General features: G+C 36.3%; 1 protein-coding gene across 1 annotated transcript in view; it reads left to right on the plus strand.

The window, feature by feature from the left end:
• LOC131968457 (testis-expressed protein 264 homolog) overlaps positions 1-19,358 on the plus strand; it is a 60,065-nt gene that overhangs the window by 24,279 nt on the left and 16,428 nt on the right. The window contains exon 3 of the mRNA XM_059329349.1: positions 18,920-19,085. Within this exon, the coding sequence (XP_059185332.1) occupies positions 18,920-19,085 (166 nt within the window). The remainder of the gene's footprint in view (positions 1-18,919; positions 19,086-19,358) is intronic.

Below are 19,358 nucleotides of genomic sequence, written 5' to 3' on the forward strand. Positions count from 1 at the left end.
TCAAATAAGAAAAAATTCTCAGTCTATTCATCTCACTTCAGTCTTTTTATTTCTCCACAATGAGAGTCAAACCCACAGACTGACCAACAAAGTATTCAGTCAAACTGAACTGATATTAAACATGTATGGACGACAACAACTGCAGCATTTTCTCAAACTTTCCTCAACTCTAAGCTTCACTGCATTTCACTTCAGTTTTTTGAATGAAACATAAAAAAAGCCTAACTTTGCAGCGTTATTTTGACAACTTCCCGACACGAGTTTCATTTAATACCAGTATCTCCAGTATATTCCTAAAAGTAAGCCCGCTACGGCCTGCAGAAAAGAACCCCAAAATGATGACTGACAGCCATCAAAACACTATATATCGATACTTGGCGACTATGAATTGTTATAATATAGCCACGCAAAATATTGCGATACTATGTTGTATTGATTCTTTCCCCCACCTCTATTAAACAAACATTGGAATTTCACCTAGGAGACAGGTGTCCATATCCCATGTGAAACCAAAAGTTAATTTATTTTTATGTTGACCTTCAAATTAACTAACTAGTGGTCTTCATCACCAATGGATCTGCATTCAGTATTTTTCAACCAAACCCTGATGTTATTCCTAACCTTAACCAGGTAGTTTTGTTGCCTAAACATAACCAAGTACCTTTTATTTGAATTTACATTAGCTATGTGAGTAACACTGTGGCCCAGTGGGTCACAAGTAGGGAATGAGAACAGATTGCAGTGGTTCAAAAACGTTCAGATTGGATGGTAAATGGACCTGCACTTATATAGCGCTTCTCTAGTCGCTTTGCGACCACTGAAAGCACTTTACACTACAGACTGCACTCATTCACCCATTCACACACACATTCATACTGGTGGCAGAGGCTACCCTACAGCGGTCCCACCTGCCACCATTGGGAATACATTCACACACCGATGAACACAGCATCATGAGCAATTTGGGGATCAGTATCTTGCTCAAGGATACTTTGACATGTAGGCTGCGACGGTCAGGGATCGAACCACCAACCCTTCGGTTGGGGGCCAACCGGGCCAACCGACTCTACCAACTGAGCCACAGCCACCCCAGATTCAATGTATGTGCGATGGTGAAACCAAAGAGGAATTTCCACTCAGTGGATAATAAAGTTTTCGTATCGTATCGTATTTGCAGAAATGAACTCCACAATGCCAACATTTATTCTGGCAACTGGGTTCCAGTTGGAACATAACACATCTTTCGCCAAGCTGTAGTCAGTCAGCTTCCATTGTGGGTAATGTAGGTGCAAGGTTTAGCCAAGAAAAAGAATGCGTGGAATTAAAAAGATAATATCTCCATAAATCAGCATTTTTTTTAATTAACTGTCCATTTCAGCCAAATGTTATACAAGTACAATTTCAGTCATGGAATACTGCTTCAATACCAGTGGGAGTTCTAGTTCTGGCGACGGTTCAGCTCAATTTTCCAGTTTCTGTTTTTCTATGTGTTCAGAAAACTGCAGTGTCCTCTGGGATAAGATAGACGGCATGGTCTTATGGTCATGTTATCTGTAAGAGAGACAGTCTCTGTTCCCTGCAGCCACTGAAAGCCTGCTGTCATTATCAACCATCAGGTGAATATTACCTTTGAAGTCATTTTAACTTACTGCAGTTGGAAGTGTCCCTGCAGCATTTAGCACCAAAATATGTCTTATATCTCAATTCTGAAAAGCTTGGGTCTCAATTCTCAAGCTTTGATGGATGTTATTTTTCTTTTCCTTCATTTCTTCCTCTGCGTGTTATACAAGAGGAATTTGCTGCATATGTCTTCTTCATTTTCACCGAGCTATGTGGATTTCAATATGAACTCAAACATTTCTGAGCCAGAATAACCAGAATGACCCTGAAATGACAATTGGACAGATATTTCTATATACTCTTGTTCTGTGAGCACTTGTTCCACAGAATCATCACTGCAGCTACAGACATGGACCGTATACACACACACACACACACACACACATTGTAAATGCTGCAAACGTTGTGTGTCCTCTGCAGTGCATGTACCATGAACTGCCTCAAGCCTTTTGAACTTAGTTGTATTTTATAAATGTTTTACTTCTGTGAAACCACACATCAACCACAAACCTTATCCTTACTGGATTGAAACAAAGGGCCTTGAATTTAGTTATGACAACATTTGAGAGTACACATAGTGCTGTTCAACCAAGTTTTTATGCCTCCTACTGTAAACAAAACTAACTCACTCAACCTCCAGCGGCAATTCAGAATGGATGAGTCTTATAAAGGCAAGAAAACTCTCAAAAATTTCTACCACTTTCCAGACAAAAATGTTGTATAATATGTAATATAATATGCATTGTATAGCCTGGCATTGCCAGATTAATTCACAAATGTATTAGTCTGGAACCTCTCAGTTAATTTTCAAAAAGGAGCGTTATCAAGGCGCTCGGGCCAAAATGCCTCCGGATACACCTATAACCAGTCAGAGCAACAAAATGTGATGTAGCACTGAGGTTGCTGATCTGAGTTTCCTGAGTTTTGTGTGTTACGCTGGATGCCAGAAATCATATTAAAACCGCCCTAAATGAGATAAATGGTGACTGGCCTATCCAGGTCTTCTTCAGACAGAAATCTGTCTCAACTAAAGAGCGATCAGACACATCTGCTCGAGCAAATAAAACACGAGCTTCTGTCTCGACCTGTGATTTAGTGTCTTTTTTGGTATTTGTTGTGGGCGTGTTATGTGTCACTGGTGTTTTATGTATTTGTTGTTATAAATGAATAAAAAATGCCTTGAGTGGTGGGTTTAGAGATGCTATATGTCTTGCTCATGGTTAATTATATACATAATATACCTAGAAACAGCCCTGTTGGCAAACCACTACACAGGCTTGGAGCACTTATCTGCCACTTTGTTCCATCAGCTGTCCTCCTCACTGCTGACAGCATGGTGTTCACTTCCTTTCGCCTTTCTGCTCAGGAGACAAGTGGCCATTGTTGAGGGAGAGGTTGTCGTTTGTGTCCGTCTCGGTACTCAGAACGGTCATTTGTCGGCTGTTTTCCGCTTCGTTTTCCCCCATGTATCTCCAGCAGATCTTTCCCTTTTCTCCATCATTTCTTCACTGTCTTTATCTCATCACGGCTGACTCTCTCCTGTGATACAGGAGGTGCAATGCCCCCTGGGTGTCACTCAAAATTTGCTTCTTTTAGACAGACAGTCAAATGCTGGGAAATGTTAATAGTGTTGATTTATTCTGTAGTAATCTCTTAACATATACATACACTACTGGTCAAAAGTTTTAGAACACACCAACTTTTCCAGAATTTAATTGAAAATGATGCAGTTTAATGTCTCAGTGTACTCTGAAATTAATGCACATTTGCAACATTTACAATTCTTTATTGAGCATGAAAAAAAGATTAAAAATCACATTTTATGTTGGACTAAAGGACTAAAAAAAGACACAAAATGACTAAAAAAGGCACAAAAGGACCAAAAAAAAGACACAAAAAGACACAAAATGACCAAAAAAAGACACAAAATGACAAAAAAAAGACACAAAATGACTTACAAAGACATGAAAAGAATTCAAAAATGGACAAAATAGCCCAAGACTCCATAGAGTTAAGTTGTTAACCCATTTCTTGTTCCCTGAAAAAGGCCTACTTGTATAATTCTGAAATGTACATTATTTTTCAGTTTTGGTTAAGCTTACCTTTTTTTATTTACCTCTGGCAGTTCACCACTTACCTTTGTACCCTTTCAAGCTGTTCATTTGACTTGAACTGCTTGAATTTCAATAAAAAACTGGAAAAATTGGGGTGTTCTAAAACTTTTGACCGGTAGTGTATATATTTTAATTCTCCACATGCATGAACTCTACAGCATACACAATTAAATGATGGGTTTTGAGTACATTATTAAAATTGTTACTTCTAGTACTAAATACCTACTGTTAGTACTTCTTACACTTATGTTTCTCTGTGACTCTGCATGAGCAGCATTTACACTACACTACTTGCTGCTGCACACCATGTCTGTCCCGATAAGACTGGAAGTTAAGGTGTTATCACCGTTTTCCTTCAGAGGGCAAGCTTCTGTGGCAACATACTGAAGGCACGTTTTCTGTTTGGCTAACAGAACTTGTCTTATCTGGATCCTTCCTCTGTTTCATACATTTGTAAGTTGTTGCTTATCTTTGGTTTTAAGACTGTTGGTTGGACAAAACAAGAAAGCTGAAGATGTTATTTGGGGTTTTGGGAGAAAGGGTTGTGTAGATAATTGTTTTCTCATAATTGCTGCTGTCACGATTTCAATTCTACATTGAAAATCTCTCAGAAATTTGACCATATGGCTTTAGTGTGGTACATTTCCGAAAAATATAAATGGCAGTCATCACACTTGATACAATGTAGTAGAGGTGGCGAAAAAATTGATACATTATAGTATCGCAATATTTTGTGTGGCAATATTATATTGCTTCATGGCCGTCAAGTATAAATATTTAGCGTTCCGGTTCCTGTCAGTATTTTACTGTTGTTGTTTTTTTGAGAGCCCGGAACAGGCTCACTTCTAGGAATATACTGGAGATCACTGGTATCATATGAAACTAGAAGATCTAAATCTGTAGGCACGTGTATCAGGATATCGGGATGTCGGGAAGTTGTTGAAATAACGCCGCGGCTTTTTTACATTTCATTTAAAAAAAATCACAGCAGTGAAGCTTTAAGTTGAGGAAAGTTTGAGAAAGTGCTGCAATTGTTGTTGTTCATACGTGTTTATCAGTTTAGTTCGATTCGACTGAATACTTTGTTGGTCAGTCTCTAATTTGACAAAACAATTCTTGATTGAATTTAATTTTGTGGACACAAAATGCAGTTAAACAGTTAAATCGCAATATATTGTATCACAATACTCACCATATTGCAAAATGCTTAAAATCGCAGTAATATCGTTTTGTGACTAAAGTATCGGGATAAAACCGTATCGTGCACCTCTACCATGTAGTCTATTGTTTTAAAGAAGAAAATGTGAATGACAGTAGTCAGTTCATAAATCCAATGATCTGATGATCTGTATGAATAAAGACGCACTAGTCTAACAATGTCATAACCTCAATGCTGACAAAAAAATTGTGACCTTAAAATCTAAAATCACAGATTCCAAAGCCGTATACTGTCATTTATGTCGGTTAGATAAAACTATATAATTGCTAAATTATAAAATATTTAACAGATAAATTGATAATAAAATTACCTGTAAGTTAGAGGAAAAGAACAGCTTATTTATTAGATAGATAGATAGATAGATAGATAGATAGATAGATAGATAGGTAGATAGATAGATAGATAGATAGATAGGTAGGTAGGTAGATAGATAGATAGATAGATAGATAGATAGATAGATAGATAGATAGATAGATAGATAGATAGATAGATAGATAGATAGATAGATAGATAGATAGATAGATAGATAGATAGATAGATAGATAGATAGATAGATAGATAGATAGATAGATAGATAGATAGATAGATAGATAGATAGATAGATAGATAGATAGATAGATAGATAGATAGATAGATAGATAGATAGATAGATAGATAGATAGATAGATAGATTGATTGATTGATTACTTTATTCATCCCCGAAGTGAAATTTGGTTGTCACAGCAGTCCGGTATTCAAGTACAATAAAAATAAAATACAATAGAATAAAATAAAATACTGAGGTAGCATAAATAAAAACAACAATAGAAAAAAACACAGAATAGAACAGAACAAGGACACTTAAGAAGTTAAAAAAGGTAATTATAATGATGATATGATGGCAATGCTATAGTGACTAGACGGTATATAATAATAATAACAATACAGTATATAATATATAATATAATAATATTATATATATATATAATATTACACAGCTTTCTTCTGACATTCTATTGATTATTCCTTTGATGAGGAAGGAATCACTCTGGGGGAAGAGAAGAGTATTTGGTCTTAGGAATTCATGAAAATTCAAACCGGATGTTTGTCATCAAAAGCCACCTGGGAAAAGCATGTCTTATTTCTTTGTGAGTGCGAGTTAATGGCTCCTCTACAGAACCACCACTGGTAGCTCGTGCATACAGTAGGCTTTGTTTATGCCAGGCTTGACTTTGGTTATTGTGCCTCTACAGTGCCAGCACTTTCTTCCTTGTTCAAATCACTCCTCTGGTGCCCAAATGTATTCACTATATTGTCATTCCATCCCAGAGTGCCTCTTTATACGCTGGTAAAATATCTCTTCTTTGAGGCAGAGAGCTCTCTGGTGCTGTCTTCCCCATCAACACTTCCAGCTCCACACTGGAGAGAAATGTACTCTTCTTTTGTCCATCCTTGAATTTCTGCTCATTAGGAAAATTGCAGTAAAATAGTAAGAGTAAGATAGAACATTTGCTCTTAAAAAGATCCTTGACAACAGGACTTTGAATTAAATATTTAAACATTTAATTCTGAAGAAGAAAAAGCTGGAAAAGTAAATAAATAAGCCCAAAAAATAGCAATAAAATATTTTTTTTTTGACTTGTTGTTTTTGTCACTGATGTAAACAATCTTTAATGACTGTACTCTTTAACTTGAGAACACAAGCTGTATTAAAATGGATTATAGCTTATATTAATCATAATTGTAAGAAATCACAGCACTGACCCTGTGCGCCTATGTTTAAGCTGAGTTATTGTGTCTCCTATCTGGTATTATCTTAAGATATTACTTTTCAGGAATCTGCATTTCCCTTTGATCTATTTAAATGCATGGCACAACAAATATAATCATAACTGTTATTGCGACTGTTTACAGCTTAACTTTTATTTGACTCTGATTACAAACTATATCACAGTAAGCAGACCCCAATTAATGGATTTCTTGTCAATCTTTCAGATTACTGCCTTCCCACAATTTAGCCTGATTGTAATTCTAATCAAGTCAAATTGAGCAAACACAAATGGCACTAAAGGACAATTACGATTATTATTTTTGGCACATTGGGCTGTCAAAGAAGACATAAACTTAACTCTCAGTCATGTTAAATATTTAATCATACCACAGTACTGCCTTAGTTGTTTGTTTTTTTAGTTAACCCTCTATGGTACGCATTATGATGCCAGTTAGGAAAAAAAAAAATGTTTGGAAGTTTTTGGGGTTTGTTGCTCATAGGCAACATTGTACCATAACGGTGCACAAGTTAAAAATAAAGTTTTTTAAATTAATTTTAATATAATTTATTTAATTAACATGTGTAAAAGATTCAGTAGCTTCAACTGGGTAAAATACATAACATTTTAAATCTAAAAACATTATAAAAGGAACTTTTTTAACCAGTTTCTTGTCTGAATTTTGCCTGTAGGCAACATTGTACCATTGAACCAATGACCTATTGAAATGAATGTCTTGAACAGTCTAAGTGTATGAAACTATAAAAAATGAAGGTTTACTCACCTATAAGTAGGGATTTTTTTTCCAGATGGAAAAGCGCCAGGAAATGACATTTTGAGTGATTTTTTATGCCGCAAAATAGCAAAGCTGTTTCCTTTGGAAAAGTCTGCAAAATAGGGTTTCAATATGGCCTCCTAGGGGTCATGTGACAAATTAAAGCATTGCTATTGGTTCCCTATACTCTTCCCTCTTTTTACTTAAAATGATGCATTGTAGAAATTTCACAGGCCAAAAATGGGTATGTTGCCTGAGGTCATCACCGTACCATAGAGGGTTAAAAAAAAAAAAAAAATCTGTATCACAGTGAGTGTGTTAATATCTGTCCCTTAATGTGAACAGTGCACTGCCCAAATCTGTAGTTTGTAGAATTACACAGTAAAGAGCCTCCATGACTTTCCAGGAAAAAGCAACATATCAAACGAGAGTGTATAGCTGTGTTGTGCGGTGGGGGGAACAGAAATCTTGTTTTAGAGCTCTAAAAATACCCTGTACAGTTTCATTTATTTATCCAAGGCCACATGTGATGTATTTGCACAGGGGTCCCCTGCAGATGTTGTCCCCGGGCTAGGAACCTGGAAAGAGAGAACACTAGCACATCCTCTTCTTCATGTAGACTATCCTTCACCAGTTCCCTCGGGACCTTCTGCACAGTGACTACAAATACACAGCTAGCCTGAGAAAGTGCTTGAGAGGTGATTAAAGGGCTGTGTGTGTAAACACATGTGTGCCCATGTGTGCGTGATGTCTTTGCTAATCCCCCACACACTCGGAAAATTTCATTCATATTAAATCCTTTGTTGATGCAGATTTTCCTTCAGTGTTTTAGTATAACAAAGCACGATAACAACAAGGTTTATTTAACTGTGACATGTGAATTAGCTCAGTAATTAAGCTTTCTATAAACCATTAACTGAGCTTCCATGCTACCCCATGAAACAGCTTTGGCTCTGGCTGATGTGTGCCTGAAAAGCTTTTGAAGGGAAGAATCTACTGCTGAAGATATTTCTGAGAACAAATGAGGATGGGTTACTGTTGCTCTCCTCTATTTTTGGTCTTAATTTTGAAACGCATTGATGGTGATGTTCAGAAACATCTTGTTTCCCGTTTGTGATTCATGACATACTCTGCATTTCCAGTAATTGTTGACAACAGTGGACTTCAGTGACAAGAGATGTCTGAGAGAGTGTGTCAAGACTTGTAAACAAGCGTACAACAATATGAAGCCAATCGGTTAGTTCTGCTGCAGTTTTAATGCCTCCACGCGTCTGTACGTCTCATTCTCACCAGAGGTGGGCAGAGTAGCCAAAAAATGTACTCAAGTAAAAGTACTGTTACTTAAGATTATAATTACTCAAGTAAAAGTAAAAGTACTCATAAAAAGAATTACTCAAAAGAGTAAAAAAGTATGCAGTGAAAAGACTACTCAAGTACTCAAGAGTACAAGTACTGCGTTTTCTCCGGATTTATTTTTGAAAGCAACACAAACGGTATAAAATAGTAGCAAACAACATATAAAACAGCAATCTTCAAACTAAAGATACAATATATTGCCATAAGTTGCAAAGGGTGGACCGACATCATATTAAACCCTATGGATTAAGAATGGGATGTCACTTTAGTTCATATGTGAGTCAAGGCAGGTGACGGGCCGTTAAAAAGTGCGCGTTCACTGTTGCTATGGCTACGACCGACATGACAACACTTGTCATCTGACCCAAGTAGCTGCATTTGATTGGCAAGATCATTTTCTAATGTTTTTTATTGGTTGAAAGCTGAAGACGTAGAAATAGATCTCGCATGTAATAAAAAAAAAAAAGTAACTACCATCACGTAGCCAAATAGAACGGCGTAAAAGTACTGTTCCTTCTTCAAATATATACTCAAGTAAAAGTAAAAGTATGGTCCAAAAAAACTACTCATAAAATTACAATTTATCCAAAAAGTTACTCAAGTATTTGTAACGGAGTAAATGTAGCGCGTTACTACCCACCTCTGATTCTCACAAACAAGATATCTCAGGTCCACTTGGTCTATGGTATATCCCCCATAATTTTCCTTTTTAAGGATAACTGGCTCTGGGTTCTTATGGGTTAAGTTCACGTTTTGATTCAAATTTTGAAAAAAAAAAAAAAAAAATTCACGAATAAAGGCTATTACACACAAAAATAGACTATTGATTCTTGATTAATAAAGAACAACAGATCATTGGTTTTATGCCCGGATAACTGTCATTCAGACTTTCAAATACCTTAAATTTTAAAAAGATAGTATATTTGGTATCTAGTGTGATATTACTGTTTTATTTGTGTTTAACAGTGTATACACATAAGTGTGCAACACTAAGTGAAACCCCTCTTCCAAGGTCAAAGTCACTGTGGCCTCAAAAACATGTTTTTGGCTATAATTCCTTCAATTCAATTTCAATTTGATTATTATTCAGACTCAGGGTCCAGATTAAGGAAAACACAGCATGAACAATCAACAACAAAAAAACATTACAATACATAAAATGAGTTTCATAAAAGCCACAATAAAATATCATGTTTAAAAAGAAACTGAATTAATGTCCTACAAGGAGACAGTACCAGCATTTTCATACATAACTCAAGAGTTCATGCTAATTATGACTAATATTCATACAAATGTTTAATAGTATCAGATGATGAGGTGCTGACATTTTTACATCAAAAAGGCCATGGGTCAAATTCACAGTGACGTCTTTATGTTCTGCAAAAATACTTTCTTTTCTGGCCTTTATTCAAAGCCATAACTCAGAACCAGAAGGGGAGATTATGACCATATTTCATATTTGATCGAAATACTGGATTGGTAACACTAACCTTAGCTGCCCACTTTCTCTTGTGATCTTGTTTACTGCTGGCTTGAAGATGTGTCTGAAGCATCCACAATTTAAAATGTGTAGCTTCCCCACAAGCTCACAGGTTATCCTCATATTGAGCTTCAGGTTGTTGCAGCATGTGACAAAGTTTTCTATCAGTCTTCTGTACTTGTGTATAAAAATAGGCTTAAATTGAAAACAGTATATTTCTCACTGGAAATTATTCATACATGTCAATATAGTCATGACTCATCTCACCATAAAATGCACTTTATACCTTTTGTTAAATTCCTTCTTTACTACTTATATAAATCTGGGCGAACATGGATTCAAACTCCAACCAGGCATGCAACTGCAATGCGGTGATTTTTTTTCTAAAATATTGAAAAGATTCAATCAAAGTAAGGTGAGGTCATGTTCTGTTGGCCCTTGTAATTTCCCAAGTCTATTCCCTTAATAATGCAATGTAATAATGTTTTCATGTCTGAGAGATGAAATTATATTTTTCTGGCTAAAAAATATTGCCATTTCTTTGCCATTGAGCATGTGAAGAAAAAAACGACCTTACTATGACCCTGGACTGCTTTATGTGTTCTCCGGGGTCCCCGTTGCCCTGACACTGCAGGAGAAGAGTATGGAGAAAATCAAACAAAAATCAATAACTACACTATCCTCAATCCCCTACCCAATTACAAAGCCTACCGTGCACAGTTTGTCTCAGTGATTCCACTACAGGTTCTAATTATTTGCCTGCCCTCTGTCCCTGGCTCTCTGTTTATAAGACGCAGAGAAACTGACCTCACTGTACAGCTCAGCTCTCTGCGTTAGGTTGTTGTTTTACTCACAGCAGAGACTGTAAGTTATAGGTGTAGGCTCCATGTGTGGGTGCAGCAGTGGTGGAAGAAGTATTCAGGTCCTTTACTTAAGTTAAAGTACTACTACCACACTGTGAAATTACTCCACTACAAGTAAAAGTCCTGCATTCAAAACTGACTGAAGTAAAAGTACAAAAGTATCAGCATCAAAATGTACTTAAAGTATCAAAAGTAAAAGTACTCGTTATTCAGAATGAAGCACTCAGATTCTTTTATATGTTCTAAACATATTACTAAATTATTTGCACTGATGCATTTAAGTAAGTAGCATTTTACTGTTGTCCAGGTAGGGCAAATTTTAACTATTTAATATACTTTTATGTGGTTTAATTTATAAACATGCAAATTCACTTTAAATTGATCATGTTTTTATGTTAAATCTTGACCTGAAAAGTAACTAAAGCTGTCAGCTAAATGTAGTGGAGTAAAAAGTACAATATTTGCCTCTAAAATGTAGTGGAGTAGAAGTATAAAGTTACATATGTGGAAATACTCAAGTAAAGTACAAGTACCACAAAATTTTACTTAAGTACAGTACTTGAGTAAATGTACTTAGTTACATTTCACCACTGGGGTGCAGTAATAACAAATATTTTCAGGTCTCATAATACATTAAAAAAAAAAAAACACTGTAGGGCTGTAACTGATATTATTTTATTAATCAGTTTATCTACCTATTATTTTCTGAATTAAAACAATTAAATGTTTGGTCACAATAATGTCAGAAAAAAGTGAAAAATCGCAGTTTAAAGAAAACACAATCTTATGATGTCTCCAAATCACTTCTTAGACCATAGCTGAAATATATTCAGTTTGCTATCACACAAGATAAACAAAAGCAGCAAATCCTTTGTGAGTGAGCCGCGATTAGGAGAAAGTTATAGCATATTTGAAACCATTGTTGCCAGTTAAATTCCTGTCAATCTTCTCTCCTTGGGCTCGTGTCTGGTAGGCCCATTCAGGAATGCATCCATGTGAGCAATCGATGTACGGTTTCAGATCTAAACATTAATAACGTCAAGAGACTGTAAATATATAGCAGACATCACTGTGACGTCATCCAATGATTTGTGGACTCAGGTTTTAAAGCCTTAAGTTTGGGGTTTTGGCCATCGTCATTTTGGTTTAAGGCTGTTGCCATATTTGTTTGCATGCACATGTAGCGGCTTAGCACTCTCTCTGCGTTGTGTCATTCACGAACCTGGTCTCACAGAAATCTGTGAAATAGCCACAGATTTCGCTTAACTCAAAATCCGTGGAATAGCCACAGAATCGCTCAAATTTCCGTGAAACTGACACGGATTTCGCTACAATGCAAGTTAATGACAGCCATATCCCATGGCTATTGGTTTGTTCCAAGTCACGTGACTTTCAAGGTCCCATCGGTCAGAACAAAAAACATGGCGGACAGTTCTCTCATTTTTAGTGAAAAATCAATATTTTGACTTAGTTTCTGCATAAAAATGGATTTTGATCACATTTCTAGCGAGAAATATATGTTTTATTTTCTAAATATTCACTCAGTGAATGTACATAATCACTTTGTATGTTGGAATAGCCACGGGATATGACTGTCATTAACTTGCATTGTAGCGAAATCCGTGTTAGTTTCACAGAAATTTGAGTGATTCCGTGGCTATTCCACGGATTTTGAGTTAAGCGAAATCCGTGGCTATTTCACGGATTTCTGTGAGACCAGGTTGCACTCACAGTTGAAACGAGGACATTTGATCGGCATCCAACCATTTATTCTGGTAATAGACAGTAACAGGTGCATCCCTCATTAAACCACAAGGTCCGAATGCCGCAATTGCATTACAATAAACACAAAATACAGAAATCATACCTGGTAATAGACAGTAACAGGTGCATCCCTCTGAAAAATATAAAATTAAAAGACACTGTCAACTTTCTACTAAAATAAAGTGAAATTAAATTAATTAATATAAAAAAAAAGACGGAGCTCATAGCCCGTAACCTTACCATTACCCCACAAGGTCCGAATGCAGCTGCCCCCGGGGTGCACCACACTAAACCCCAGGGGTGCTGCATCCGAGATGGCAAGTGGAATCACATTACTAATGACCTGATTAACTATGTTACACACAGAACGGATTGGAATGACACTGTCATCAGCTAACAATATTGCTAACCAGCTAGTTTGGTTAGCATGGGACCAGTGGCGGTTCTACACAGGGGCATCCAGGGGCCCCTGCCCCTGTGAAGAAGCCTTTGGCCCCTGCTGTGGCCCCTGTGTCAAATTAATAATAAAATGATCAATTTATAACAATGAACAATGGAGCAATTCTAACCTTTTTTTGTTCAAACAGTAGCTCATTGTACACAGAAGGAACCCAGAATGTGAACATTGTATAATAGTTAAACTCTATGGAGTCTTAAAGAGCTATTTTGTCCATTTTTTAATCCTTTTCATGTCTTTACGTGTCTTTGTAAATCATTTTGTGTTTTTTTTTGGTCATTTGTGTCTTTTTGTGTCTTTTTTGGTAATTTTTTTGTCTGTTGTTGTGTCTTTTTTAGTTATTTTGTGTCTTTTTTTGTCATTTTGTATCTTTTTTGTCATTGGTGTAATTTATGTGTCTTTTTTGTGTCTGTTTTTGTTATTTTGTGTCTTTTTTGGTCATTTTGTGTCTTTTTTGGTCATTTTGTGTCTTTCTTTTGTCATTTTTATGTCTTCTGTGGGTTTTTTTTTGGTTATTCTGTCTTCTCATTTTGTGTGTTTTTTGGTCATTTTGTGTCTTTTTCAAGACATTCAAAGATTTTGAATGCTTAAATATCATCTTTGCCATTTGTTCATGTGCTAATGTGCCCCTCTGATTAAACACTGGCCCCTCCTTGGCCCCCACAGTAAAATTGGTCTAGAACCGCCACTGCATGGGACAATTGTTATTCAAAATGAAAAATTGACTAATTTAGTCCATTGTTAACAGTGTTAATTATATGTTTTAGTATATCACACAAAATGCACATTATGTACAGGTGCACATCAGGTGCTTGGGTGTTGATGCAGGCCCCAGATGTGATGCTTCTGGCTTGGATGGCCCAGGTTTTTTTGTTGGCTTTCTTCACATTAAAATATAACATAAACAACATGATATGCAATAAGTCATGATGGAACACAGTTGCCACTCAAGAAAAACAACCATATGGCTCCATCACCACATTCTTTTTGATGCCTTTAAATTTATCAATGGACAGTATTATGACAGTAAAACTGTAACCATATTATTTCATCACCTCCTGTACTTAATGTTAATAACATATATAACAATGATTTTAAGCATTTCACAGCTGCAGAAGCCAAGTTGTGTTTGTTGAATGCAAAAAAAGCCCTAACTAATTCTTGGTTATGTCTATATTCATAGTCTAAATGAAAGTCTCTTATCTTTCCTGGAGAACTTCCAACTCACGAAGCAATAAAACTGTGAGTTATGCTGAGAGCACACACTGGGAGAGTGAACCCACTCGCTGAATATTAATCCATTCAGAATGAATTAGCATTTAGCCTTCCTTTATTCTTCACTCACTTGTCTGGCCATCACTGTTGGTCTGAAAAAGTCAGAAGTACTCACCCCTCTACCCCCTGCCAGAGAGCGGTTTTACTTTTTCATTAATGAAAAGAACACTTGAAATTTTTATGTGCTAATGCAGCTTCTGCTTTGTGTCATTTGAGGTGGGATTCATTTTTAGCTGATGTTCAAAACAAAATATGGGAAGAACACATGAAACCTTGAAATAATTTCTTACTAAGGCAGATATAGATGACTCATTGAGCTATGAGCAGAAGACTGATAGTTGTCTTTTTATAAGAATATATATAAAAGAAGCAAACTTATTTTTTCATTACATACAATCGTGCTGAGCATGACATCTATTTAACCCATCAGTGGGCAGCCACTCTATATCGTCTGGAGGACAACTTGAGGTTCAGTTCAAGGATACTTTAATATGCAGACAGGGGGGTTAGTCACATAAATGTCTGTGGCAGGGAAAGTAGTTTCAAGTAGTTTCCAGATTTTTTTTGATTTGTTGACATTTTACATTTCTGCAGAAACGTTGCTCTGAAACTATTTTTTTTTTTTTTTTTGGACTTAGTTTTTATTTAAGTTTCATTCGCAATCGCGTACAGAATCATATTCAACATATCTGCTGTTTCATACACATGGTACATCAAAAAAAATACAGAGACTATAATGACTAATAAATAAAGAAAAATATAAATTAAAATGGAATAAAAGAAATAAAATTATATCAGTATACCCATAGCAGCTCCACCTTTTAGTGAATATATGTTTTTGAAGTCTTAAGGAGTATGTTATTTGTTCTATTTTGTTTGTTTTTGATGTGATGTTAGAAGCCAGATAGGCCAACGTTAGCTGGGTGGTAGCACCTGCCCTGGACTTTAAACCCAGAGACCAGTGTGTATGTCCCCTTGTTGGAAGTTGTGTCTGGAATTAGTGTTTCCTAAGCCTAACTCTGTTCTTTTTTCCTTACCTCAACCAAGCGTTCACATTCAACATATTTGTGTTCCAAAAAATTAAATGTGGTTTGCAGAAACAAAAAAATGCCAACATTTCTTCTGATCAAATCAAATCAAATCAACTTTATTTATAGAGCCCTTTAAGACAGCGTTAGCTGATACAAAGTGCTGTACATGGCAGGACAGACCAACAATAAAAACAATAAAAACAAAGAACAAGCAAAAACAACTAAAACAAAGCGAGTCTCATGCTGGGTAAAAACCAATAAATAAAAGTGGGTTTTAAAATGAATCTCAATTTTAAAATTAGTCTTAATTTTAAAAAAACATAAAGAACAAATAAAAACAAATAAAAACAGAACTCATGTTGAGTTAAAAGCCAGTGAATAAAAATGGGTTTTAAGATTCCTTTTATCTGATTTGAAATGGAAACTAAACTGCATTGACAAAGAGAAGAGTATAATTCTTAATTTTGACCAAAAAAGAGCATGACAGAGCAATGATGAGGCATATTGGCTTAAGTCACAACACATAGATGACCGATCAGTAGGCCCTGATGAGTTATTTTGTCATACATTAAGTTTTGTTTACATCTTGGTGAAGCTGAAATCTGTTTTCTAACCCAAAGTGTTTTTGCAATCTTGAAGGACTCACTTGGTCCCATTATTGCTCTGCACCTTCACATAATTGCAGAGGTCTACAGGGCCATTTTGCTGGACACGATGTTCCCTACTTTCCACAGTAAACACAATTTTGTCACAATGTTTCTAATTCCCAGAATGTAAATATCCCAGTGACATTAGACACAAGGCCAGGACTTGCATAAACACTGCAAGGCAAATCCAAAATAGTAAATATGAATGCTATCATAAATTTGGACATTTCATGTCGCCTACTGAATCTTCAGACCAAAACATTGCTAATTCTTGAAAGGGATGTTGTGGAGCAATCTGTAAGCTCTACAAGATCTGTATAAAAGAGCTCTTCTCTCTGATAGGTACTTTTACTGAGGTGTTTCTATTATTATACTTCAAGTGTAATTGCAATGCTTTTAATGCCCACCCGTAGTGTACCATGTTTTTCTCCTTGGATCTTTTAGCCATTACTCTGTTGGGTCTGCTCTTATTTGCTACATCTTATCGTGCAGCACTCTTAGTTTCCCTCCAATCCTTTGTTGTGTAACTTTCAGCACCAACCAAATCAAATGTCTTGTGCATCAACTGTACTCGGTAAATTAAAGCCAAAAACATTCTGACGAATCAGGATTTGCTCGTGAAATATTAACACTGAACCCCTCTATGTGGCTGTTGTACTGACAGTGTGTCTGTGCTATACTTCATTTTTCACATTTGATCATTTATTGATAGAGTCTGAACTGCAAAATTAAACTTGTGTCTGCATGCATGCGTGCACATCAATATGCAATATGTAGCAGTAGCTGATGAGCCAAACCAATGAGGATACACAGATGTTCCTGTAGGAAAAATGCACCAATAATTGATGTTGCTGAAATCACTGAAACTGACAATGTTGTTGCTGTAGACAGCAGCAAGACGAGCGTTGCTGCTGTCATAATTGGGCTGAGAGACAGATGGTGAGCAAGATGATAAGTTTGGAGTTTGAAAAGAAGTCATCTGTCTCCTATAAGGAATCTATGTGTCTGTTCAGTCTGCTCAGCCTGATTATCAGATCCTTCGTGTGCGGCGCTCCACTAAACAGTAACCTACCTGTCACCACTTCCACTTTGCTTGAAACTGGAACGTCAGCAAAGGGGTACTGGGACTCTTTACTCCCAGGATCTGACAAGAAGCGATCATAATCTAAGGAGTTTCAACTCTTGGAGAGGTGTCATGAATTTGCCATAGTCTCAGAAATGATTTATAGTCTTAGGCTAAGATAGATCAAGCCAGTAATGAAACCCAGGGTTTGCAGATGCAGAGAAGGTGTGAATACAGAGGTCTTCATTACCATAATACCATGCTGCTATTCTTTATTTAATGTACACATGCTGCACCCTCTTTTAATTAAAGTATTATTTTAAACCACACTAAATGATGCAGTCTGTATCATGACTCACTCTGAATCCTTTGCCCTTTTCACCATAACAAAATAATACTGCTTGCGGAGTTCTCGGTGTAGAATATCACATCAGATAATAATCAACATCTAGTTTATGTATTTGTAAAGTTGCATTAAAGTGCACCAAACCTGTCACACTTAATTAAAAACGGACCGGTAGTTATGAAAACTGAAATCAGTTTCAGCCAATTAAAACAAATTACCTTTAAATAATTGATCCCGTTGAGATGCTGCACTGTAGCTGCAAAGTGTTTTCTAGTATTGCTCGACATTTAGCATATGCCAAAAGGGTGAAGGTAACAGCCATTGGATGTGCATGAACAGAATAACAAAACATGGTGAATGAAAGGTTAATGAGCCCGGAGAAGTGAAGTGGTCTCTGTCATGTGAGACTATCCACTTCTTGGGGAGTGAGACAAGTAACAGGAGAACAGCATTTTTAAACAGAAGCAGCGGCTGAACATTCATGAAGACAGATTGTTGGGATGTGAGATGTGTTGCATGTGGGGTGTGAGGATGGGAGAAAATAGTACATGTTAATTCAGAGGGTGGATCAGTAAGAAAACCAAGTTGTTTTTTCCCTCATTATTGACACTGGCTTATTGGAAATATTGGCATGTCTGCACTTGCATCCTAATATGTGTTTTCTTCTGTCCATTACATGTACATGTATATGTGTGTGAATACATATAACACATTCTCCTGTGTTAATAAGTGTTTATGGCACTCTGACGGGCAGTGATGACTTAGCACCGTCAGAGTTGTATGAGCTCTTTTATGTTTTAATTTCATTTCATTTATTCATTCATCTGTCACCAGTTTATTTATTTCATTTTTAACTGTACTCATTTCAATCTTCATATAGTCTTGTCCCCGATCTTGTATGTACTTTAATTGATGTTGAATGTGGTGTATGAGAATTGTGGTTGATTGTTCTTATTTTATCATGGTGCTGCCTTCATGGCCAGGTCATTCATGAAAAAGAGGTTTTAATCTCAATGAATTTTACCTGGTTAAATAAAGGATATTGATTGATTGATTGATTTCATTTGACTGAAATATTGTGCCGTTTAATAGCTACTTATTTCTACTGAATTACTTAAAAGGAAAGACACATTTCTCACCATTTTAAATGATCTATTGCAGGAAAGGAGGCTGTGTGCACACCCGTTCCTGGAGATCTACAGAGAGGGTCAGATTGAGTTCATGGCGCCCTTAGCCCGGCAGGGAGACTTCTACGTGCCTGAAGTCCGACAGGCAGAAAAAAGCCTGTCAGAACTCGAGGAAACACACAGTGACTCAGAGGTCTCAGGTGCGTGTATTTCACATTGTACTGCATGGGCACATTTTGTACTCCCAGCTAAACTCAGATTCAAACACACTGTTAAAGGGACAGTGCACCCCAAAATCAAAATAAGAACTATTTTCTTTCTAGTATTGCTTCTACATTAAACTGTTCAAAACAAGAGACGTTGCTGTTGAGTTTTTCAAATGCATTTTTTGACTGTTTGACCTTCACAAGCAGGTTTTTAGGTTTTATTTTATTTGCACAGTTAGAATTACATAAAATGACAAAGATAACATA

Source organism: Centropristis striata, chromosome 3 (genome assembly GCF_030273125.1).
Source record: "Centropristis striata isolate RG_2023a ecotype Rhode Island chromosome 3, C.striata_1.0, whole genome shotgun sequence".
In the NCBI taxonomy this organism is placed as follows: Eukaryota; Metazoa; Chordata; class Actinopteri; order Perciformes; family Serranidae; genus Centropristis; species Centropristis striata.